This window comes from Apostichopus japonicus, chromosome 7 (assembly GCF_037975245.1).
Source record: "Apostichopus japonicus isolate 1M-3 chromosome 7, ASM3797524v1, whole genome shotgun sequence".
In the NCBI taxonomy this organism is placed as follows: Eukaryota; Metazoa; Echinodermata; class Holothuroidea; order Aspidochirotida; family Stichopodidae; genus Apostichopus; species Apostichopus japonicus.
The window spans coordinates 25,159,914-25,187,306 of record NC_092567.1 but is presented as its reverse complement, the minus strand read 5'-3'; the positions used below and the strand labels follow the sequence as shown (position 1 = coordinate 25,187,306).

The 27,393-nt window shown below is 37.3% G+C and overlaps 1 protein-coding gene across 5 annotated transcripts; it reads left to right on the top strand.

Moving 5' to 3' along the window:
- Window positions 1-737: 737 nt before the first annotated feature.
- On the top strand, window positions 738-27,147 carry LOC139969863 (uncharacterized). Of its 5 annotated transcripts, none has more exons than XM_071975205.1 (14): window positions 738-1,185; window positions 2,667-2,789; window positions 3,431-3,742; window positions 7,721-8,704; window positions 8,983-9,212; window positions 10,033-10,204; window positions 11,277-11,479; window positions 11,894-12,024; window positions 13,395-13,566; window positions 14,741-14,865; window positions 15,193-15,265; window positions 24,795-25,017; window positions 25,541-25,689; window positions 26,614-27,147. In XM_071975205.1, exons 2-14 carry the CDS (start codon window positions 2,684-2,686, stop codon window positions 27,103-27,105), a joined length of 3,372 nt encoding a protein of 1,123 aa, XP_071831306.1. In that variant the 5' UTR covers window positions 738-1,185; window positions 2,667-2,683; the 3' UTR covers window positions 27,106-27,147. The 5 variants fall into 5 exon arrangements, with proteins under 5 accessions (XP_071831306.1, XP_071831305.1, XP_071831304.1 ...); XM_071975204.1 differs by having other exon boundaries at window positions 739-1,157; window positions 2,655-2,789; XM_071975203.1 differs by having other exon boundaries at window positions 739-1,185; window positions 2,655-2,789.
- The last annotated feature ends 246 nt before the right edge of the window (window positions 27,148-27,393 follow it).

Below are 27,393 nucleotides of genomic sequence, written 5' to 3'. Positions count from 1 at the left end.
GTGTAACTCCAACGCTAACATAGCAAAGGAGGGATATTGTTGTATGGAACGCGGAAAGGGACACCAATTACTGCCGTCCATCCATAATAGTAGTCGACGCCTGAAAATAATCACGGCAGGTTCATACAAATTTCAACGACTCCGAGGGGGCCTCACCAGCAACTGCGGCGAAGAATTCTCTATTCTTTCCATAAATCCTATGCCTATCAAATTTTGTATGCAATTCCTTACTATGTCGCGCCTTTAAAAGGGTCCCCAGACTGAAAACACTCGAATATGTCGTCTGTGCAGTCCACAGAGGCCTAGACGATTCACCAAAATCGTTCTTCCACAATAGTTAAAGGCATTGTGGATTCGCCCCAAACCGCGTGCGGCCATCTGAAAAAGTTAACTTTCTGATGATTGCAAGTGACGTTTTGTTCATGTCGCTACAAAATGCAGACAGTAATGAAACGTGATACCTTGTTATCTTTAGCTGGACCTGAGATGTCCATCGCTGTATCGTTTATACACTGTGCTATGGGTATTGACCGCACTGACTGTACACTAGTGTCTAATTACCGACGGTAGCAAGCTGTGTGTGTATTTTCAGGGATCGATGGTGGTGTCTGACACTTCTGTTACACCTCATTCGAAACTAGGTCATCTTACCGGCATGATACGTTTCTTTTTGCGCGAGTCTTTACACCCTTTAATACGCATTCACACCAGTAATAGTATAATCACTCTGGCCGAGTGTTACGGACATAGGTCCGTGACACGAAGGTCCGCCTCTAACTCATAATTCCTGGCCAGGGGCTGGTTACGACAAAATGCTGTGGCACCTTGCTGCACAAAAGGCGCTCCATACTCAGTATAAACTTTGATCGATATATTCTCTTAAAAACAAGATCTGCTGTACGCCTGTAGTTTGTCTTAGTAATACTAGTATTAATAGTATGCAGAAAAAAAAAATCCATGATAAATGATTATCTGCTTTGTAAATGCCTTAGTGAATAAGACGAGTTGTCAAAATAAACGGAACTTTTATGTGTCTACGACCACACTGAAAATATATGAGCGAATTATGCGTCTGAAATACGTTGCTAAGGTCACATAGACAAAAAGAATAGAGCGACGCTCTCGGTCATTGAGGCATAGGCTAACGGTTCTTGCTGGTAAGGCCTGGTTCTGCGAAATATCAAGGTATACTGTACAGTGTAGGCCTAGACTATACTTACATTGGCCTAGGTCTACTGTAGTACTTCTTGTAGTCTCTACCTAGTGAGGTAGTATGCATAGCCTACATCATTCACGTCATGTTATTGTTTTTATCAGCAGCTGGATGAATAAACAAGATACGTTTTCGTATTCCCCAGGTACTTGGCAGCTTATGGAATAGGCCTAAGCTATCCTACTTTTCCTAGGCCTAGATCAATTGTTACTTGTTATGTAATGATTAATGTTAAGCTAACTTAAATTGTTGTCAAGTTTCCACCATCATAAGTTCACCACCTAACATAAAATCCACAACATTAAATGCCAGAATAAAGTATTACTTCCCAGATATCTACGTATCTGACAACAAACTTTTGTCCACTATAACAATGCACCAGAAAACCTTACTTATACCATACTTAAATTTGTTGAGGTAGAAGTGGCAGGAATTTGCTTCAAACATAATGAGGAAAATCCTTTCAGCCAACTTCTACAGACTTTTGCAAATACTTGTGTTCCCTAAATACCCATACTGGGGTTTACATGTAGCTGCACTAGTTATACTTTATAGGCACTGTAGTTGCTGTGTTCGTTAGTCATATTGTACTCACTTTTTAAATTGCAATTTAAATCTAAAAAGCCTTAACTAAAACATCCAAAATATCCATTGTGAAACTAAGAAACATAAAGTTTGTATTCTGAGATACTTCTTGGATTTTTTCACGGATATATTATATTATTAAATTATTAATTATACAGTGAACTTCAATAAGTTAGGAAATTGTCCTTGCTTAAAACGTAATCAATCTGCTCAAACCATCAATGAAATCACATAGCTGAACTAAACCACTGATTAAAATCAGGAAGATTGTCATCACAACACCACCTTGGAAAGAACATGTACAGTATGTCCTTACTATTGCTTATTTACTATCTATACCATCATACAGAATATCAAATAATTCCCATGAAAAAATTTTAATTACAGTTTTGGAGGAGGGGGAGGTTGGGGGGTTGGGTGTGATGACTTCATCACAGAATCTAATGAAATGTTTTCTGGACATATTTTATAGGCCTATGCTGTAAGTAGCCTATTATGCAATAGTGTGTAGTGGCAACTTTATGACTGCTACTGTCATAAAGTTGCCAGGGCAACTGTTTGAAAATAATGACTCAGTTTTAAGACCTATAGTTATACCACCTTTAAAGATTGTATCTAAGTATTTATGTGCCAATGTTAACAGAAGAAACAACTTCAGTACAGTATGTTTCAATAGGATATTAACTTGTTGAAGTGGTGACTTTATGACAGTTTACTTTAGACATACTGTAGGGTAGTTCTTAAACATCCGGCTACCGGGGAATATCATTATAAATTTGGGTAAAAAAAGTTAAGAAATTTATAATAATATCATTGCATTAACCTAATCCTTCTCAATGATTCTTTTATGTTTCAGTATCTTTTGAAGATGTGAGCTGTTACAAAATGGAGCTTACCCTCAGCTTTTTGAATGTGGGCCAGCTGTTAACTATCCTCCACAGTGTAGCTTTCTCATTGGCATCAAATGTTTCCATTAATATCGAAGTATCAGGTACCACAGCTTTTCACTACTAACAAATAACTTGAAGTAGTATTAAGTATACACATGTAAATTGAGATAGCATATAATATGTGAAGGTTACTTTACCATAGCTTTGGCCAGCTAAGAAGTGAAAATAAATTCCTTTGTAACAGATAGTTATAACTTAAAGTGACTAATTGTGAAGTGTATTGATAGCAGTATACAGTAGCACCAAAATAACCTATTGTACAAATCAGCTTGCAACCATTTAATCAATCTTGGCCCTTTCTTGTGACAGTGGACCAAGTTTCATCAGCTAGAGTCTTACTCTAACTTTCTCATTATCAAATTTTTGCAAGTTTTGTATCTTGATATGAAATTAGCTCAACCATAACACCAATTAGCCCAGATAAAGCAATAGATTTCATGTATCATGATTCATTGCATATGTAACAAAACACATATTAAATGATCATGACATCATTTAACATTTAGGTCAAGTACATGCTATATTATAATTGCAATCTTTGTAAGTTCAAAAGCCTGGAGATTTTTTAATTGTAACCACTTTTTTAAATCAGTTAATTTCCTAGTAGTATAGACATACACATGCTCTCATTCTGTAATTGTATGGCCCATCCAAAAGTATTGCTTTTCTTTTCATTTCATAGCAGCTGGTCTGGTGGATGGAGAGTTGCATGCTGTCTCCACTCCTGAAGGATCCACCAAAGACATTCATAGCTCTTACCCACCTCATGTCCCTCTATCTCATTCTATCTCCCTTCCCGGTGAAGTCAGCCCTGTCCTCCATTCTAAACTCACAACCAGTTCAGCCATCAAAAAGTTGACTGGTAGTCCGTATCTACGAGACAACAGTAAAACTATATACAAGTTAAATGTCAGTGCTTTCTATTCAGCCTCGTCTTACCAATCTTATCATAGCTTTACAAAATCTGTACTTAGTCCTACTCCTGTGAATCAAGGTAAGACTTTCTCCTCTTTGGTTTGGCTGGTATCTTCAAATCCAACAATTGATGAAGCCTTTCAAATATCTTTGAGTAGTTCCCAAAAACAAAGCCCTCTGTCCTTAAAATTTCCTTCAGCATATGACTTTAATATGAAACCAAGTTCACTTTTTGGAAGAACAATTTCACACCCTCCGAGATTATCCGGTGGTTATACTGCAACTTTCAATATGCAATCCTCATTTGTACAACCGACCACAGGCACACTTTCTTCAAAAAGTAATCAAGGAGGTTTTATAAGCAGTACCTGTCACAAAAAAAGTTCAAACTTAAAGGGTAGTTGGATCGATACATCAGCGATATCAGAGACTAAGAATTCAATAGAAATACCCTCAGAGAGGCAAACTCTTTACACAACAGAGGCCAAATTTACAAGCTTTACCAGAACTTTGCAGTTTCCTTTCACTCACTTTGTCTCTTCCACTTTTCATGATTCTGCTTTTTCATATCCTTTGCCTTCCTACCCTACTACCAATACTGAGGTGTACCCTACATATGTAAGATCACTATCCACACCAATAACACAGACTGCTCAACACCGATCTTTTTCTAATCCAAAACAGGCATTACCTTTTTCTTCAAGGATTATTTCTGTTTCTTCTCACCCACAAGAGACTTTTTTCTCCCCTACTAATTATGTCTCTTCAAACTTGTTAGATCAGCAATTACACAGTGAATATTCATCATCTTTGCGGCCCACTGATGATTCATTCAGTTCTCTGAAGCACTCACACACCACATATTTATTATCCTCACTCTCCTTAGATCCTAATCCTGTCCCATCCCATTTACCTAGCATCCATATCCTTGATATGTCTTCCTCACAAAATAACTTAAATATGTCATCATATGTTTCACCTATCTCTAAGTTAAATCAATTATCTGCTAATTTGCCAAGCATAGCTAAAATGACTGCATCATTTGGTTCATATTTCCAGTATTTAAGCAGCACAAAGCCACAAATTAAAACTACTTCATTAACAAGTGTTAGAGCTTCCTCTTTAACTGCATTAACTCCTATTACCTCAAGTTTTGGTACAGTCTCAGTTTTGAAAACCAATTATTTATCATCAAAACCTGAAAATGTCCATTTTCAGACACGGATAGGAACTTCCAAAGACATGAGCAGTTTGTCTCTGTACCAAACACCAAGTTTGAATATTCAAAGTAAAGAGTTTGTGCCAAATATTAGTCTTTCCTCGATTAGTAGATCACAAGACAATATCAATATACATTCATTAATCTATCCCAAAACCAACTCTGCTTCTGTTAGATCAACAATGCATACGACCGTACCAACATCAAACAGACATGTAATTCCAAGAACTGACTTTCATTCTCTTAGGCCTTCACCACATATGTCCATGATGGCCACAGAGATACCATTAATAGCAGGAACTAACTCACATTCTGTGAATACTATACCTCAGTCATCATTTACTTCTTCACACAAACTTGTTTCTCACAGAACTGACTTTCATTCTCTTAGGCCTACACCACATATGTCCATGATGGCCACAGAAATACCATTAATAGCAGGAACTGACTCACATACTGTGAATACTATACCTCAGTCATCATTTACTTCTTCAGACAAACTTGTTTCTCACAGAACTGACTTTCATTCTCTTAGGCCTACACCACATATGTCCAAGATGGCCACAGAAATACCATTAATAGCAGGAACTGACTCACATACTGTGAGTACTATACCTCAGTCATCATTTACTTCTTCAGACAAACTTGTTTCTCACAGAACTGACTTTCATTCTCTCAGGCCTACACCACATATGTCCATGATGGCCACAGAAACACCATTCATAGCAGGAACTGACTCACATTATGTGAGTACTATACCTCAGTCATCATTTACTTCTTCAGACAAACTTGTTTCTCACAGAACTGACTTTAATTCTCATAGGCCTACACCACATATGTCCAAGATGGCCACAGAAATACCACTCATAGCAGGAACTGACTCACATTATGTGAGTACTATACCTCAGTCATCATTTACTTCTTCAGACAAACTTGTTTCTCATAGAACTGACTTTAATTCTCTTAGGCCTACACCACATATGTCCAAGATGGCCACAGAAATACCATTAATAGCAGGAACTGACTCACATACTGTGAATACTATACCTCAGTCATCATTTACTTCTTCAGACAAACTTGTTTCTCACAGAACTGACTTTCATTCTCTTAGGCCTACACCACATATGTCCAAGATGGCCACAGAAATACCATTAATAGCAGGAACTGACTCACATTCTGTGAATACTATACCTCAATCTTCATTTACTTCTTCAGACAAACTTGTTTCTCACAGAACTGACTTTCATTCTCTCAGACCTACACCACATATGTCCATGATGGCCACAGAAATACCATTAATAGCAGGAACTGACTCACATACTGTGAGTACTATACCTCAGTCATCATTTACTTCTTCAGACAAACTTGTTTCTCACAGAACTGACTTTCATTCTCTTAGGCCTACACCACATATGTCCAAGATGGCCACAGAAATACCATACATACCTGTAACTGACTCACATTCTGCGAGTTTCACACCTCAGACCTCACTCAAATCTTTAGACAAACATATATCATACAGAACTGAGTTCCTTAGGCCCACACCACAATCATCATTGTTCACCACAAAGTCTGTGTCATCATTAAAGTCTTCAACAAAACCTAACTTTTCCAGAACTGATTTACATACTTTGAAGTCTACACTACACATAGTAATAAAGTCCTCAGCCTCCGGGGTAGATCTTTTGTCTGAAAATGAATTGCTTTCTTTTAGTACCATCCCTCGGTCATCTTCTCAAAGAACTGACTTTCATTCTCCTACATATTCACATCAGACATCCGTGGTCACCTCAAACAATACTTTCATCCATAAAACCGGTTCACCTTCTAGGAGTACCATAGCGCCATTCAAACCATCAGAAAACAATGTCCCGCCCAACACTTTGTCGCATTCTCTTAGTTCCACGCTAAAGCCATCAGTGTTCACTTCTGGGGTTCCTTTCACCCATGAAATCCAATCCCCTTCTCTGAATACAATGACCCCATCATTATTTAAATCTTCACAAGAAGCTGGTTTACCTAGTTCAAGTGACTTTCACTCCTTTATACCCTCTCCACAGACATTAATGGTTATCTCTGGGGTGTCTCTCATCCCTGAAATTGATTTACATTCTTTGAGTAGCACACCTCCAACATCATTCACATCATTAGATATGTCATATTCTTCCAGAAGAGACTTCCATTCTCTAATGTCTACCCCATCTACATCAGTGGATACCACAGAGAAACCTTTTGTTGCTAAAACTGGTTCACTTCCTATAAATACAGTACCTTATACTTCAGTCAATACCTCTAATAAGGAAAGTCAACCCACCATGTCGTCAACTTACATAACTGGCAGTCATCAAACATTGCAAGTGCCATCAGGACATACTGTCATGTTTACCAGCCAAACTGAAACACACTTCATGACAAATGCCATATCTCAGGGGTTTGTTTCTAGCAATAAGCCATTTGCAATGAATCCTGTGTCTGATGCAATAACAACAGTGTTACATAGCAGCAGAAATCTTTCAACCAAATTGGATTCTGTGGAATCTGTTCATAAGACATCAACTGCCACAATGATTAATACTAATTCCATTAGTAAATCTCAGTCATATATTGTAGACATTCTGCCTAAGACAAGTACAACCTCATATTCTTCTACCTTGGTGAATTCTTTTTCTTTTCTGTTTCTTAACCCGTCGACTAACCCATCCTTTTCAAGTCAGTTTCTCTCTGCCTCACATGTTTTTCATCAACCTCATTTGTCTAGTAACTCAGTGTCATCATCTTCTGTTTCTAGCTCTCACTTCACTAATATTCTCTCAAAATATTTTCTCTCTGTCTCTGCAGCATTTCCTGACTCTACCTCAGAACCTGTCACCATGGTAACAATACGTCCTACTTCTACTATAGGTGGTAACTTATACACTATTGCAATTACATCTTCATTTCCTTCCATGACTTTCTTGCCTTCTAATAGTCTTGCGATTACTTCGTCGAACGCTGGTATTGTGCCCACCGTGATTTTAACTAGTCACTCTACCTCGCAAGTGCCTCCCATTCAAACATCAAAATTGAATTCACATCCATCAACAACTTTAGAGCCCTCTTTTATATCAAGAACTAGTCAAAGTTATGCCACCCCAAAGCTACCATCAACTGTGACCACATCATCCACCACCTCTGAAGAAATTAATGCGATGTCATCATCAACCAGCCCTCCAGGAACCGCAACATCAGCTGTTACTGTGGACAACACAACATCAGCTGTTCCTGTAGACAACACAACATCAGCTGTTACTGTGGACAACACAACATCAGCTGTTACTGTGGACAACACAACATCAGCTGTTACTGTGGACAACACAACATCAGCTGTTACTGTGGACAACACAACATCAGCTGTTACTGTGGGCAACACAACATCAGCTGTTCCTGTGGACAACAAAACATCAGCTGTTACTGTGGACAACACAACATCAGCTGTTACTGTGGACAACACAACATCAGCTGTTACTGTGGACAACACAACATCAGCTGTTACTGTGGACAACACAACATCAGCTGTTCCTGTAGACAACACAACATCAGCTGTTACTGTGGACAACACAACATCAGCTGTTACTGTGGACAACACAACATCAGCTGTTACTGTGGACAACACAACATCAGCTGTTACTGTGGACAACACAACATCAGCTGTTACTGTGGACAACTCAACATTTGCTGCACCTTTGTCAAGCACAACCATGTCATCACCTGTTGAAAAAGTGTCAACTAACAACCCTACCCTAGACAAATCTTTTTCCACCAGAGAATACTGGGTCATGATGGGTAAGTAGGTCTACTGTACATATCATAACTGGTAGGTAAAGTTCACAGGGATTGAAAATAATCTATTACTCAAAGATATATAAAACTCCAATGTAACAATATAGGGCTTGTACCCTCTACACCTCACTCTACACTTATCCAACCATGTATTCAAAAGAAAATTAGGTAGGGGTGTTATTTACAAGTCACACCTTGGGATGGTTGTATTCACTATTTCTCACATTAACAATACACACACAATGTAGAATCTCAGAATATGGGTGCTTTTCTTTATAAAGAGCTATCAACTCCTTTGGACATGGACATTCAAGATGGAGGTTTCCTGAAAGAGTTGGAACTTAGCCTGGCGTTAAGTTATAGCAAAGGAAAAGAAATTGAAGTTGAGAAAGATGCAGAGGTTAAACAACTTCTACAGAATCTGAATCCTGAGGAAGACATCTTGCTAAGTAGGAGGAGAAAGAGGAGGAGGAGGAAGAGAGCAAGCACTATAGATGGACATACAGCACAGGTAGATAAGTTAACTTGGCTGAAAGGGATATTATGGTGACTAAATTTGATTGCTTAACAAATTTTACTGGAAATATGTTGAATCTACAAGTCAAACCACATAGTCATATAGCAATTTTTTCATGAAGGTATGAATTTTTCGAATTTGGTGATACTTCAAGTTTGGTAATATGTATGTATGTGTTTGTATTTTAGATCCTCCTGCAAGCAGGAACTCGTGTAGAAGCCATCATCGGCTTATCAAAGCCGCAAGCTGACCGAAGTCAGTCTCTTACATTCATATTTAACGTCCATGATTATGAATTGTTAATTGTCAACATCTCTGTAACTGGACGACATACATTAATCTGGGAGTGACTCGAATCAGGGACCTTGTGATTGAATGGCACCAGCGTTAACCACTGAGCTAACACTCCATTAGTTGTGAATGCATGATCTGACATTCATAGTACACTTTGTGATCTAATCATGGCAATTGAATTGTTTCTCTTTATCATGTACAAATCATTATATACAGAGGAAACTGATATTCTTACAAACATGTGGATTGTTGGATAATGTTGAAAATAGCCAATTTGCAATAAACAAATTATGCTAAGTCTTACTGTATATATATCCATTATTATGCAACAAACCCCAGTATTTTATGTTTTCTTAAGAGAAATGGAATCTGAAAATGACCATTAAATTATTCCCTGATGACATCATGCTTCCACTGACAATGTATTCCAAGTATTTAAGAAAGTAAAGTATCTCTGATTCAAAATTCTTCTTGCGATTAAATCTTGACTTTTTTTCATATCCATGTTCTTCATCCTTAGATTATAGACTTGTCTAGAAATGTTGAGATAGCCAGCAGCTCAGAGTTAGTGTTCTACATCATGTCTGGGGGAGTTAACATTCCAGCTGTGACATGTGCCACTACATTTAGTGAGCTATCGGTGCAAGAACTCACACTCCTTTTGGGTGTTGTAGTTCTTACTCCAGTCAGTTGTGAGTATCGTAGGACTCTGTCTGAGCATAATAATAATTATCATAAGCCAGCTAAATACCATGAGCCCAAGTTTATTGCTGTTGTGTGTGGAGGGGGGGGGGGTGGGGGAACCCTCACTCCTTTTGGGTGTTGTAGTTCTTACTCCAGTCAGTTGTGAGTATCGTAGGACTCTGTCTGAGCATAATAATTATTATCATAAGCCAGCTAAATACCATGAGCCCAAGTTTATTACTGTTGTGTATGGGGGGGGGGAACCCATGCTGATAAAAAGAATGGAGAATACTAGTATAAGTTGCCACTTATGAGTCTTCATGCAGGAATCTTTTACAAAAGCATTACGTTCTTTAAATCATACCCATTGTGTATGTGTCTCTGTGTGTTTGAGGAGCTTGGACAGGGGATGGGATTTTGCTTAAGTATCTCTTGTTTGATCAGTGTGGAGGTTTGTTCTTTTCTTTCTATTTTTTTTTTTTTTTGTATTTTGTGTTTGTATTTGAGAGTATTCCAGTTGTTAAGCTCTCAAGGGTTTCTGTTCACTTTCTATTATTTTTTTATCTATTATTGTACTTATTATTGTATTTACTCTTTGTAACGTTGTGATAAAGCACAAGAACTCACGGGTCCTGATGGGTGTCATTGTACTAGTTAATCAAGTTCGTAGTGTCTAAGAATTTGTTCACTATAAACTACTTATCACAAGAAATATAATCAGTTGGCATTCTCATGATTACAAGTGTAAACCTTGTTTAGTTTGTTTGGGTTAAAAGCCAAATGATTGTATAAAGTGTGTCACGTGCCTATGAAAGCAGTGGAACATGCTTTTGTCTTTAATATATCGCTGGTTTTCGGTTGATGTTTGCATTAATAAATATTGAAATTGTCATTCAAAATTGACTTACAAATTTACATTTCACATATTTCTTGGAAGAAATTTTGTGGATGTCATCATTCCCTAACAGTAAACAAACACATATCTTGGTATCCTAGGATAACATTATGCTACGATGATGTGTGTTTGAATTAATTAAAATGTTGTACTTTTCATTAATGTTACATCAATCTTACACTTAGCTTATGATGCCGTGCCAACTACAGCTTCACCAGCAGCAGATTCCAATCTAGTCATTCTACTCTCCATCTTCATCCCGTTGGTCATTCTCTCCTCTTGTATGTGTTGCTGCTGTATGTTTTGTGTCATGTGTGGCCCTAAGAAGAAAGAAAATGAACGAACCATGGCACCAGATACATTCAGAATGCTGGAATTTAAACAGAAGGTAACAAATTATTGCTGCCTTTTTTTGTAAAATATTTGCTATAGTGGAGAAGGTGACATAGTTTCATTTCTTATGACAAAACAAAAAACAACCTCCTCCTCCATATCTGCAGCAGTAACATTGTAAAGCAACTAAAGGGACCAGAATTACTAACTATCTTGCTTCCCCCCTCCCCCCTCCCCTGCCCAACAAGAACCATTTGTAATTCTGGACAAATCCTTGAAATGTGTTTCCCTAGTTTGGATATTAAACTATTTCACATTTAGAAAGAGCTGTTAGTTAACGTGAAAGTTTAAATTGTTAAGGCAGTAATATCTTGGACCACAAGTTGAACGGTTAAGATTTGAGTCATTACTAGATATTGACCTAAGTTTTGAAAGTTCCTGAAAGAATTTATTTTATATTTGTTGTCAGTTTCCATATAAGCCATATCCATCAAACCTGACTCCCAGGGACTTCAAAGAACAGCCTAGTGATGATGACGTTGCCTTGGGGACAGAGATTAACCTTGGAGGTGACTTAATTGAGGTAGACCCCACCCCAAGGTGAGGAGATAAAGTGATATTTAATATATAACACTAGAGAGAGCCTTATATTGGTAGGAACATTCCATTCTATGACATCCTGCCGATCATCACAGTAGTATATTGTACCTTAAAATGAATAGCAGTGTTTCATTAAATTGACTTACACCAATTTTAATTGACAAATACCAATTTTAATTGACATACACCAATTTAAATTGACATTTACCAATTTAAATTGACATATACCAATTTAATTCGACATATACCAATTTAAATTGACTTACACCAATTTAAACTGGTTCAAGTATCTTAGCAACTTAGTAGATGTTGATTGAAATTGACCATCAGTGTATTAAATTGGAATTTTTTGATTTATGCTGGTTGATGTAAATTTACATATTCCGATTTAGATTGGTATATGTCAGGGTTGTCCAACCTTTTGCAGAGGGGGGCCACATGGAATGATTATGATGAAGGAGGGGGCCGCATGAACCCTACGCTCGATTTTCGATTTTTTGCCCGAAGCCCAAGGCAACAAAATGTGAGCACTGCGCGCAGAGCGCACTGATTTATTTTCCTTCCTGATAAAACAGATGAATAAAGTTCAGCCGCCCCTCCCCCTCCACTGAGAGAGTGTCACACAAACTGACCTGTATGCAGTTTTTTGGACCCAGAAGGTTCGAAAGACTGATTACATAAATCAATAAATCTGCTCACTAAAATTTCGCACAGTAGAGCATCTCTGGCGGGCCGGACGCAACCCTGCGGCGGGTCGGACTGTGGCCCGCGGGCCGTAGGTTGGACAACCCTGGTATATGTTGATTCACAGTAATATCACACAGATGGCCTGCCATAATCTTTTTCATGACCTCAACACCTTTTTAAGTACTTTAGCACAACCTTAACTCAACCTCGGAACGTTATTGGTTACTGATGTATAGATAGAAACATCTCTCCTGTTCATAACTTATTTCTGCGGCGTAGAACAGCAGTTTTTTAACTTTTCATATATAAGTAATGGAACATTTTGTTATCTTGGCAAGCATTGTATCGTTTGATAATATCCTGTAATATGAGGCACATAAAGGCTACTGTCATAAAATGAAATTGCATATCTTTTAGTGAAGCCTGTGATTTCTTGAACAAACACACATTCAATTTGAAAATTACTAGCTAGATGTAGAAGGTCTTTATGTGATAGTTGTAAAAACATTTTTAAACTTTTCAAATTTTATTAACTCTAGTAGTCTCCAAGTTTCCTAGATATGGCTTTGTTCTTCAATTTGTTTTCCAATTCTTTAGTAATAGATATAAACATAGCAAAATGGCATTTAGATAACAGGTATACAACAGCTAGTAACCTTTGTTCTGGTTTGTTTTCTTTGCAGAGTTTATCCAGATGGTGACAATAACTTTAACTTGGAGTCCTTTCAGCTGCCAAAAACAATACCAAAGACCAATAGAGGACTGGAGCCATCAGTTACTGAACCACCAGTGTCATCATCCCAAAATGAGCTCTTAGATAAACCAAACCACAATCGTAACGTTTCTGATTCAGAGGTAAAAAAATGGAGCTGGTCGTGTTTTTTTAAATCAATTTTAGAGTCGCTTTTTTTAATAATTACTAAATACTTACTGAATGTACACAATAAAAAACATATTATACAGTTAATATGAAACTGGAAAAGATTATATTAAATGTAATTTGTTTGCACAGCGATAAAGTTATATATTCGTAAGATCTGTTCATTTATATACCCGTAAGATCTGTTCAATTATATACCGTACTGAAAGCAGTACAATATATACCGACTGTGTAAAGAGAGTAATACTGAAACCAGTACAATATATACCGACTGTGTAAAGAGAGTAATACTGAAACCAGTACAATATATACCGACTGTGTAAAGAGAGTAATACTGAAACCAGTACAATATATACCGACTGTGTAAAGAGAGTAATACTGAAACCAGTACAATATATACCGACTGTGTAAAGAGAGTAATACTGAAACCAGTACAATATATACCGACTGTGTAAAGAGAGTTACAAACTATGTAGAGGTCTGTAGGTTTCTGTAAATATCGAATGATGATTGTTTGGGTTTGGCTTTAAATCAAGTCATTTCTGTTATGAGAGATTCAGGACATACGTGCATCCACCAAGAGGTCGTATGTATCAAATTCAAACAGCTGAAAGGAACATTGTAGGCCACTCGCATGTCCTTTTGTGTGTTTTAATCTATAGTTATACATGGAAACCAACCTTTCTGAAAGAATGAGAGAAATTGTGTCTTTTACTGTAATTACTGAATGTGAAGACCTGTTACATCTGTAGGTATTAGTTTTTATGTCATTGGAACTACTTCCTTTCAAATTTAGTCATTAGTGATAATTACATTTGATTTGTATGTAAACAAGCCTAATGGGATTTAATCATCTACAGCCAGCTATAAAGTAGCTATTTACACCACATGTAAAATTAAACCTGGCTCTGACAAAGTTTATTATGATACTTTTGATTGGGTTTTTAACCCAAGAAGAATGCCTGCATTGTCCATTAGTGGTTTGTTTTATGAGTTAATCTAATATTTTATCTGGCTCTGACAAAGTTTATTATGATACTTTTGATTGGGTTTTACACCCAAAAGAGAATGCTTGATGTGTCCATTAGTGCTTTGTTTAATGAATTAATCAAATCTTGTACCTGTTTCTATATATTTTCCTATGTTTAGGCCACTATGAGAAACCTCCCTCACTTGCAACCATCTTCACGAAGCAACTCTGAGTATAAGAAAGCACAGCGAGAAATAAGTAAAATTCTGGAACCTGGCAATCGTAGTAAGCCAAGGAAGAAAAGGTACAGAATCTATTATATTTTTCACTAAATTGTTTCATTTTTCACTAAATTGTTTCCAACTTTTAAAGCTCTTACATACTTTTATTGTTTTTTGTTTAAAATTGATTACTTATACAGGATGTTCAACTCACTTGCAAATTTAAATGTGAGAGTTTCAGAGTGAGTGCAAATGAATGAGTACACATGAATGAGTACCATGATATAACCTAGAGTGCACATTAATGAGTTCCATGATATAACCCAGAGTGAGTACACATTAATGAGTACCATGATATAATCACAATTGTCCTTGCTGAGGTCAAATCTATCAATCTTTTGTACTTTCAGAAAGAAGCAGGAGGAACAATCTTCTTCCCAGCTAACAAATGAAGATGAGAAATTCTCGAGAGGGCCAACTAAGGTAAGGAAGGAGGGTTTGGACAAATAGGTAGATAGGAGCTTGAATAGGCATAGAGGGTGCATTGCTCTGTTGGAATGAGGATTTCAGAGGGATTGCTATCAGGTGGCATATCTTATCCTGGAGTGTAAGGTGCAAAGCATTAGGAACAAACAAAACATTTTACCATTTAATTCACAACTGGGGCAAAGTCTTCTTTTCAATTGCTAACAGGTGTGAATGGTGACATGTTAACACACACTGATCTAAGGGAAGGGCATTCAGATGTTTTATTCTAAGACTGGTCAAGATTTGGCCTCTTAGGGTTAGAGATGAAGGCATCAAGCAAGGGATGCATTGATGTCAGGGGTACATTTGGGGGATGTGAGGAGTGGAGAGATGGAAACGCTGATAGCATTTATAGGATGCATAGACATTGATAATGGATAAGGGCATGTGAAGGGTGCAGATAGAGGTGTGTCACGTAAGCATGTTTACATCCAGCTCCTCCCCTTATTCACCCCTAGATGCACTGTTTCATGTATAATTTATATATGTACAATTGATGTACAATATATATATATATATAAATATATATATATATATATATATATATATTTATATATATATATATATAGTAGAAAAGATAAGGACAACATGTAATGCCTATAAATCCAACATAATATTAAGAATAGATATCACTACACGCTACACAAATTTTCGGACACCGTGGTCCTTCATCAGGTGAGAAAAGAGTGATTGCAATCACGTCAGTCTACCGTAACCCCCCAGACTGCTCAAAGTGCTTGAACCCAGAAAGAATAGCCTATCCGTACTGAGTCATGACAGTGTGAACACACTTTAAGGATCAATTCGACTTCTTCAAGCTTCTCTTATTATGGTCAGACAGAATACCCAGGATTTTGGCAAACTTTAGACAGTCGATTTTGTGTTGTGGAAGATTAAAATGTTCAGCAACTGGAAAACTGGTTTTGTTGAGTCTGATTGTGCTTTTGTGATTACTAAGCCGTATACGAAAAGGAGTGGAGGTTTGGCCAATATACTGTATGTCAGTACAGAGAACACTTGTGATAAGATATATCACAAAGGAGTGTCACAGTTGTATGGGCCTGGATGTACAAACATCCAGTGTGTGTAGCGTGTAGTTGTATCTGTTCTTAATATTATGTTGGATTTAAAGGCATTACAAGTTGTCCTTATCTTTTCTACTATCATTTCTATCTAACACGTGGAACATTTCATCATAAATATATATATATATATATATATATTTTTACGGCTTGGCTTGCCTATAAAGAGTGGTTATTCTGTGTAATATTGTCAGAATCAAAGCGCCAGGGGTGAACTCTGTACAAACATAACACTTGGGTAATACACCCTCAATGACAGTTATACAAAGCCAATTTATACGCATTAACACACCAGTGGAATCACTGTGGTCGAGTGGTACGGACTTCGGTTTGTGACACGAAGATCCGGGGTTCGATTCCTACCTTCGCCTGATGAGTCCCAAAAGGACGAAACCGGTCGTGAAGTGGAATTTTGCTGGTGTGTTATTCTTTATTTATTTACTATATATATATATATATTTATATGTATATATATATATATATTTTTTTTATTGGGGGGGGGGTGAGGGAGTCAGCTTCAGCATCCCTGGGGCCACAGCATTCCTTCTTAAGTCCTGGATTATTGCACAAGATTACAGTTTCATTTTCTTTTAGGTTTGATTGCAGATAACAACATTGCAGGTGATAGGCTGCCTACTGTTTATCTCCACAATAGTTACAATGTTGAGCATCCAAACACAAAATAAAATAAATGTATTCTGTGATTAGACACCTGCTAGAACATTGAACTGTGCAATTATAATTTAGTTCTGACTTTGAGCTTTGAAATGCAAATGAGCACCATTGAACAAGCAATGTATTTTAGTATTATTATTATTCAGTTCTGTACACAAATATCCAAAGCACAACAAACCCTTACCGATGACAAACAAGAAATGTAATTAAAGATGGACTTTAGAACTCAATGAAGGGTTTGTTTTGCTTAGGTGAGACTTACAGTCAGATAACATGCTACAATGCTCCTAAAATCTTGTAAATATTTGTGGTAAAACAAAGGGGATTAAACTGAATCAAAAAGTGTTAATCCATTGACATAACCAAGAGAAGTCATAACAAGTTGACAGACAAACGAACATTTTAGTGGGGGGGATTTTGCGCTAAGGAGAGTAACCTTTTGCAGGAGTTTTTTGCTCAAAGTAAACTATAACCTTCTGCCTTGGTTAGAGTGAAGGTGGTGAGGAGTTTTTTGCTCAAAGTAAACTATAACCTTCTGCCTTGGTTAGAGTGAAGGTGGTGAGGAGTTTTTTGCTCAAAGTAAACTATAACCTTCTGCCTTGGTTAGAGTGAAGGTGGTGAGGAGTTTTTTGCTCAAAGTAAACTATAACCTTCTGCCTTGGTTAAGAGTGAAGGTGGTGGGGAGTTTTGCCCCAGTTGGCATACTTCAAGTACCTTAAAGTAGCTTTTGGGTGTACTACAAAAATGTTGAGAATTGAATTCATCTGTTTATCAATGATTAACCTTCACTTGTCAAAGATATCTAGTAAAATGGCCTGTAAGTTTTTGAAAACGTACGCAACCAAACTCAAAATTCTTCAGTTTCTTTCTTTCAAGCAAAATATCATTTAACATAAATTTTGTTAAGATGTCAAAGCCAGTAAAATATTTTAGATTCCAAGGGATTTTCACATGCATCCCTACATGTCACCCTCATAAAAAATATGACATGAAACAATGGTAAGTTTTTTGCATCTGTTTTTAATATTACAGTGCTCCATTAATTTCATCATGTCTTTTCAGTTAAATATTATTTATATTAAAAAGTAAATATTTCTATGTAAATCTATATTTTCTTAATGAATGAGCCTTTTTATGATGGTAATTTACAAACTAACGGAAGAAGCCTTATAGGTTTGCTGCAAACATTCTTCAAATCTACAACTATGTGATTGATGTACTTGAGACCAAAGAATTAAATGCCATGATAAGCACACATCACGAATCCCTTGGTTATGACTATAAATAAATATGGTGTCATTATTCATGGTGGTTGTGACTATAAATAAACATGATGTCATGATTCATGGTGGTTTAATCCTGTTATTTCAGGTTCTTCATCATGAGTGGTCTTGTTACTTGTATTTACCAGCTCAAAGTTGGCAGGTGACGTTTAGCATATATTTACTCTATGATGGTGCTATGGAATATTGTTGTTATATTCAAATTTCGGCCAGATATGTATCATCTGCCAATCCAGCCTAAACCATAATTAGATAATAATCACGCTTTCATGACTGAAAATTTAATAGTTTCATTTGTATATTATTGTAATGGTGACTGGAAAAAGAATTGTGACGAAAGATGCTACAGTCATATATGTGTCTTAACACTAATATTAATCTGTGCCATCATCTCTGCGGCTGGGTTCATCCTTTTTTGGGGGATTTAGGGGCGTGGCTTGTCATACCAATTATTGCGATATTGTGTTATTGATAACTGGCAACTTTACCAACCTAAAATAAGATTGTTATTAATCACACAATCAAACACATCTTACTAAATTCTTCACCATCTGTTCAACCAATAGCACCATTCAATAATTAAACAATTATTGTGCAGACACATGTGCTAATTAGTAAGCCTTGCTGGGGTACATTCATTCACATTTTAAAAATTTCTATGTACAAATTTCTTGTAGAGAAGAAAGTTATATCAAATTGGCCAGACTTTCTAAGTATCGCCGAAACTAAATTATCCTGATTAATTGATAAAATTTCATTATAATGTCACTTATAAATAACAAGGTGTTTATTTACACAAAATACTGTTAAACCATTATATTTGTTACTATCACTGCAATTCAAATGCATGCAATTCGCCGTGACATGCTAAATAGATTAGATCCAGACTGTCTGTCTGTATTATTTGAAATATAAATCATGTAAGGAATTTGATTAAAGGATTTGTAAGTCATATAGTGTTGACAGTTAATTTTAAAAAAAATAATTTAAAAAATAAATTTTTAAAAAAAGGGAAAAAATGCCAAAGTAATTGCAAAATCTGTTTCAAATGTAAAACCAGTGTTGCCAGCAAATATGTAAGAAATTAATTAATGTTCACTCTTTCATAAACTCCTACAAACGTTTTACTGTCAGCTTCACTGCATGAGACAATTGCTCAACGTAATGCTTCCTAGTGCATGTGAACACTGAAAACCCTCCTGACGATACCCTTGAAAACTTATTACAGATTCATTCCACTATTATTTGGGATTAAAATAAAATAAAACTGTTAGCAAACTGCTTATCCACTAGAGAGCCTGTGTAGGATCCCTCCACTGTTTATCTCCTACCTCTCCTCTTCCCCTGTTGGTCTCTTTCTTTCTTCTCTCCATCCCTTGTCTACTAATCCCCTTATATCTATATCTTTGTGTTCACCATGCTCATTAACCTGTCTGTATTCTGTGCATGTTTTTGTCCCTTCTGTTACTGTTACTTGTCATTTAGCCTTTGAAGAAGATCCTGCTAGGATCGAAACGTCAGGCTAACTTACTTTTACACATTATTTGGGATCAATAGAAATGACCTTTGAATGTGTGGCATATGAAAATCTTTTCAAATATAATCAGATTTATCCGTTCAGATGAAACATTTCAAACCAACTTTTTTTCTACGAGAGTATACCCTCTCATGCTGAACCTATCTCTACATTTAAACAGACAGGTTTATAACACCCTTTCACATTCAAACTGACATTGTATGTTAATACCATGAAAACACCTTAACTTTTAAGCTCACACATGGTCGAGACCTTGTTGAGATTTCATCAAGTGCTCAATACTCGAATAAAGTACACTATTATAGGCCTACATAACTATAAGATAATCTATGGTCATACATTTCATTCTGTGAACAATTTACGACACCTCAAACAATGATTTCCAGGAGACTTGTAGTGAATCCAGACTACTGTTCTAGCCATGCAAGTAGCCTACTCTCGGCAGTTCAGAAATCTAGGTGGTCTAGATACCAAATGCATGTCCAAAGGTCGTCAGAATCTTAACCCAAGCATAATACTGAGCTAGATATTACTAGAGGTTTATAACAGTACTTTCATAGAAGGTCTGATCCTCCAAAGTAGTCCTAGCTCATTTAAGTGTTTAAAAAGACTTTTAAATATCTTACACTAGATGACAACTTTTAAAGCGGCATTAAAATGATTATTGAAATTTGAACATGGGTGATATGATCTTTATGACTACTGATTATACTGATGAACTTTAAGAAGTACTTGTACTCTAGCTAAGAGCTTTAATCTGAATGCAAAACTGAATGCCTTTGACAGATTTAGTTGCTTTATTGTCATAAATCAGGAAGAACAATAAGCCGGAAAGTTAGTCCATTTGTCTTTGGAGTAAAGACCCATTTGGTCTCGTCCATGTCAATATAGCCCTTACAAGCTTCATGTTCAAAAGCAAAAAGCACTAAGCATTTTGAAGGCAAAACTTGTGACATTAAACTTTGGCTTTAAGCTTGGTATAATTAAATTCCCAATATCCAGCCCTCCCCCCCCCCCTTCCCATCCAGTAATCGCTAATAGTGAAGTCCAGTTTCATGACTCGTCCAAACTTATGGGATATCAGGGCTCAGAGGTGGCGCTCTTAGTATTTCTTCAATGTCTGCCACATCTTGCGGAAATGGTTTTGAGTCTCTGGATGCCTCGTTCTGTTGAACATTATCAAGGAAAAGTGTCAGAGCGTTTAAACATCTCTGGTCGTGAAGGACTACCCTTCGTAAATGACAGTCTGTGATTGTTCGAAGGATGACCATCAGAAACGCCAGATCATGTTTATCCACATCTTCATTGTTCGCTAGAGTTATTAAATTTGAAATCATTTCCAGATGGTTTCCGCTTCGGAAGAGGCGATAAAAATCTGTGGCCCTTTGAGTGCTTGGTGCAGACCTATCCATTGTGTATTTGTTCAAATCAGCCTGAAAAAAAAAAAATCTGAAGAAGCTGGATATTTGCATTGAATGGGACACCATATACAGAATCAATTCTTACAGGAAAGATGTGGTCAATTCTTGAAGTACGTACCCATTTGAAAGAAGAAGATGACAAAATGTGAGGGCTTAAGGCTAAGTTATTCTTAACAACTGCAACACTTTATATGAACTATTCCACAGTATTTTAGCTCAAGATTGTGATATTTAAACCTAAAATAACATTTAAACAAGAAAGGAAGGAGTTCTAACTACTTAACCCATTTAAAGTTGGGCATTTTTGGAGGGGAGATTGTGCTAGCAGTACTTTTTATAAATTATTGGCATGCTAAAAGAAAACCATTAATGAAAGCAAGTGGCTTTGTTTACACTCCACTGGTCACCACACAGAATGATATGATTGAATAACACTTGTGTGAAAAGTTGTTGGTCATAGACAGGGGGAATGGGGCGGGGGGAGATGGACTATACCAGGATAACTATCCCTCTTACGACCAGTGTTTTCAAGTTAACATCTGTTCGGCATACTGTACTCAAACTTTTCAATGGTTTACCATGAGACTTGATCCATGACTCATGTATCATCTTCGTGTGAGATCTCTAAATCTCATATACAAATATCTTACACCGATAGAAAAAGGAAGCTGTTTGACATGGAGTTGTTAGATTATTTCACTTCAAGAACATTTGTAACATCTCCAGTTTTGCACCTATGGGGGTGGGGGACATCAAGTTTGAACTAGACTAGTACAGGTAGAAAGTTGAGGTTCATAGTGACAAAGAATTCACTAATGTATATGTGGTTTACAATACCGTATCAACTCAAAAGTTTGAACCGTTAGGTTCTGATTGATATGGAGTAACTAGGCTAGTACATAATCACTCTGTACAGCACCAATTGCATAAAACATTTCTGAACAACTTCTCGCGAAACAGGTCCTAAACTATGCATCCTATCCTACGTTGTATTCGTAAATAAACACTGCCCAAAAGGGCGACGATCGAAGATTTAGCCGTGATCTTGAACATAACTAAACGTTAATCTTGAGTAAGAGGTGGAAGTAGCGTGTGTCAGCTTATGTTATAACATTAACATGAATGTCAATAGGAGCAGTTATACAAACTTACAGAAACTTGCACAGAATTCTGGCAGAATAACGCTGTAACTATAGTATTAGTTACGACACGTACCTTCCAAACGTTACAGTCAACGAACGGCAGCTGCTGTTAGCAGATTAAACTTGTACACAAGAAGCGTACCTTATCGCTGTTAAGCACCAGATTTATTGATTTGACCTCGTTCAAGTTATGTTGACTTGTGTGCATGTTTTATGTAATGTATACCGTACCTAGCTTACACAGAGAAATTTAAATTCCCTATGTACTGTATATAATCAGTGGGTTCGGACTGATTGTTGTGAAAAGGTTGCTTGTATTGCGCATGCGCGTCTTGGAAAAACTTGATAATCACGTAGGATGGTATTTGTCACGGTGAAAACGTTCACATTGCAGCTCCCTCTAAAGTTATCTTAGATCAGCACAACTTTATTTATTCAAATTACCAATGTTTTAGGTAAGTTTGGCAAGACACGTCGTGTTCATACTCCCTTTTATTCACTAATAAGCAGTTTTGATTTATCAAATTTTGTAGCTGTTCTGTAAGTGCTCTCAGTGGTAGGTTAAAGTTAAAAATAACTCTTGTTACTCATTTAACAGTTAGCTCATTGTTAACATTTCAACAAAGAATATAAATGAAACAACATTTCTACTTCCACTAAAATAATAGTGACAGAAAACGGAAAAATGACTGGGAAGCTAAAAGAAAGGGAAAAGCCTGATTTAATCAGTTTCACATAGACTGCCATGCATTGGTGAAATCCTATATACAATAACTACTGCTCCTTATTTTAGAATAAACGGTCAAGAGATTGATTAAATATCCCTCCTTCCTTCATAACTAAGCTGTACCAACTCTTTAGCTTCCGACAACGGGACGCAAAATGATCGTTTGACCTTATTTCTTCCTAGCACAGCTGGGTGCAGGTATGTTACCATGGCGACACTTTGAGACAAGCTCAGTTTTTTGGTTTATTCTGTCCTGTAAGATTGCGAGCTTTTCTTCTACGCAAAGTCTGCACTGGCCATTGCCATCGTAACATATATATATATTTATATGTACATATATATATACAAATGAAAATCGTAATGAGTTGGAAAATGAAGAACAGTGAAAAAACTTTCAGCCTCCACCGGGATTCGAACCACGGGCCTTCCGCTCTGTACGCGGACACCCTAACCACTAGACTATGGACGCTAATTGTATGTCCAGAGGTTCGAAACCGGTAAGGAAGGTCGTAATTCCACTGTAGGCGTTTGTCACCTGTATCGAACAATACTAGTTCTGTTTTTGGTGACATATTTTGCCTTACTCTAGAGATCAAACATGATGCTGACCAACTCGAAATCATTTGTGATTCCTAAAGCCGGATCTCGAAAGAGATACTTTGAACAGACTTTATGTTAATGCAATGGAGGTAAACGACAAAGGCAAATGAATATATATAAATGAAAATCGTAATGAAATGGAAAATCAAGAACAGTGAAAAAACTTTCAGCCATATATATGTGTGCGTGTGTTGTAGCCTATGTACATACATTCAGTTTTGTTTCCTTGGTGCTTTTAGTGTTGGGTTGTAACTAACACTGGTCAAACTTCTTAATATTCACACATAACTCGAATACAGTTCATTCTGTGCGATCTATGTAGATACATTAGAAAACCATAACACTGCTACGAATATTCATGACTTGTTCACCATTTAGTTTAATGAATATATTAAAAGTTGTGTCCCACATGTACCCTAACCCCCTATATAAATTCTAGTTTGCCACATGTTCAACTTAATCTTTTATGTACTTTTTCTTTCATTTCCAAATTGTTTGTTTTCATTTCATATCCTATTTTCAAGTATTGAAGTAACAGATTATTATCTTTTTCTGTAATCTTTGGCTATATATGGTTTCAAAGTTGAAGCAAATCCAACTAAATTACAATTGTATTGTACAAGTGAGATCTGTCTGCAACTCTCACCACCAAGTATGTATGTAGGTATTTTAGATCCACCTGCAAGCTGGAACCGGCGAAGAAGCCATCATTGGCATATCAAAGCCGCAAGCTGACTGAAGTCAGTCTCTTAGATTCATATTTAAATTCCATGATTATGAATTGTCAACAACTCTGTAACTGGACGACATACACTAATCTTGTAGTGACTCGAACCGGGGACCTTATGATTGAAAGGCACCGGCGTTAAACCACTGAGCTAACACTCCACAAGTAGTTATGCTTTTGGTTCCAGTGTGCTGAGTTTTTTCAAAGGTCTCTGCCTTCAGCACTTAATTGCCATCTCAAGTTTGACATTAATGCGGCATTTCAATACTTTTCCTTTATTGTGATTGCAGATTTCAAGCGATGATACATCAGAAACGATGTCAGAAACCAAACAGCGAGTTCATGCCCTGATAGAAGAGGCTTTCTCATTGGTTAACTTTAGTAGAGCTCCACCCACCACCAATGTGACTCACTTAAACAGTCAGAACGATGAGAAAGATGATACAGATGAAGAGCAGAAGACCATCAGTGAAGCTCGTCATGCTGCAGATTTGCTAAAAGGAAAGAAGAAAGGTAATTGCTGTTACCCATCCACTCATGTACCCCTATTCCACCACCCCCCCCTCTGCCCCTCCCTTCAAACTGTAAACAAAGAGAAACATCAGACCAGCAAGTCACCTCGCCCCACCCTTCCCCCGGTTGAAAGAGACCTTCAGCTGTACCATCCGGCCATAACCTTGAAAGTAAAAATTTCCATTTGTATCAGTAATTCAGTAAAGTTTAACCATGTTTTCCCATTATAGTCACCATCTTGAAAAAAAAAAAAAAACTCAGAAATCAAAATATGGGGAGAAAGCATATCTAAGTATGTCAACTTTCACAGCCTTCATACTGATTGTTTGCTTTGTGATTTTGTTATTATTAATATCTCTTTCTTATTTTTGGTTGTTGTATATGTTGTTCTCTTTCTCTTGCGTTTTAAGATTTTTGACTAATATTGTATATCAATGTGGTTATCTGTGAACAGGGAGTCCTACTCACTCTCTGTAAGAATGGTAACTTTGTTTCATTATCTGCTCTTGTTTTATATCATAAGAATTTGGAATGCAAACTATGCAAGCAGAAGAACAGAGGCAGGTTCTGATTGTCCCTGTGAATGTGCCACCCACAGATGGAACCAGCATCATATGGAGCCCCTACAGTGCAAGAGATGAACTACAGAGAATATCACCTACAAGAGAACCGGTGAGTCCACTGGTTTTTTATCCTGCTAGGTGTGTGTCGGTTGAGAGAGAGGAGTGGGGGTGTGGTGGGATAGGAATGGGGGTGTGGAGGGAGCAGACTGGGGTGTGGAGGGAGAAGAATTGGGGTGTGGAGGGAGAGGAATGGGGGTGTGGAGGGAGAGCAATGGGGTGTGGAGGGAGAACAATGGGGGTGTGGAGGGAGAAGAATACGGGTGTGGAGGGAGAGGAATGGACGTGTGGAGGAAGATGAACAGGGGTGTGGATGGAGAAGAATAGGGGTGTGGAGGGAGATGAATGGGGGTGTGGATGGAGAGGAATTGGGGTGTGGAGGGAGAAGAATAGGAGAGTAGAGGGAGAGGAATGGACGTGTGGAGGAAGATGAACAGGGGTGTGGATGGAGAAGAATAGGGGTGTGGAGGGAGATGAATGGGGGTGTGGATGGAGAGGAATGGGGGTGTGGAGGGAGAAGAATAGGAGAGTAGAGGGAGAGGAATGGGGGTGTGGATGGAGAAGAATGGGGGCATGGAGGGAGAAGAATTGGGGAATGGAAGGAGAAGAATGGGGGTATGGAGGGAGATGAATGGGGGGGGGGGTGTGGAGGGAGAAGAATGGGGTGGGGGAATTACTTCAAAAGAAAAGCCTGTGAATGACATAGTTTAGTTACCTGTTTTGGAGAGTTGGTATTTCCTCTAAATTGCTTGTGATTCTTTTGAATAGATGTAAGATTGTTAGAAGAATGAAATATATGTAAGAATTTCATTTTAATATCTCATAGAACACTTTCATGTAAGTGTAACAGTTCTATGCTGTGGTGTGTCTGAAATGTCCCCCTTCAAACTATTTTTTGGGTAAAGTTGTAAGATTTGATATCATTTTGACCACTGATACTTATATTATATCTATATTGTTTCACATCGTTCCTAAGGCCTCTTTACCAGGGGGGATTGGAAGCTCACTGCTAAGAGACGAATCAATAATCAAGCTACCAGCAACGGCATCCAGGCCTTCTTTCCCTGATGGTGCTGAATATTCAGCATCTTTCCTGGGACATCAACCGCCATTAAACCATTCAACACAGAGCCATGAATATTCAGCTTTGGATACTAATAACGCTCTTTACTCACCGAGGGGATATCATACAGCTGATTTTGTTCAAATCAAAGATGGGAAAGATACAAGTGACAGAGGTGGTTCCAGAAATTATGAAAATTCCCAAAAATATTCCCAAAAATATGGCAATTTGAGTTATTTGACTGAGCTGGAAACAGAAAGAACACAAAGATCTGCAGGTTTTTATGATGAGCTTGATGTTACAGCTAATTTCAGATATGGGCAAAAGCCATACTCTAGCACACTGCTGGAATCTATTAAAGCAGAACTCAAAAATACCACAAGGAGAGGAGGGGATGGTCAGTAACATGCTGTTAAACTGACATTCCAGAGGTTTTCATATTAATCATATTTAACCCAAAAAAAAATATATAACTTTGCCAATGCATAGACTTATCTGATTTACAGTACTAGAAAAAACTACCTTTGAAACCAGAAGTTCCCCTTTATCAGCCTAGTGAGCCTAGGCTGTGAATCAGTCACTTTCACATCCATGGTCTTACCATTTGAAAAATTTGGGGGTTAAAATTATTTCCAAATATCATTAACTATTAACATCTTATTCATTTAATTAAATGCTTTTGTGAAGTGTTTT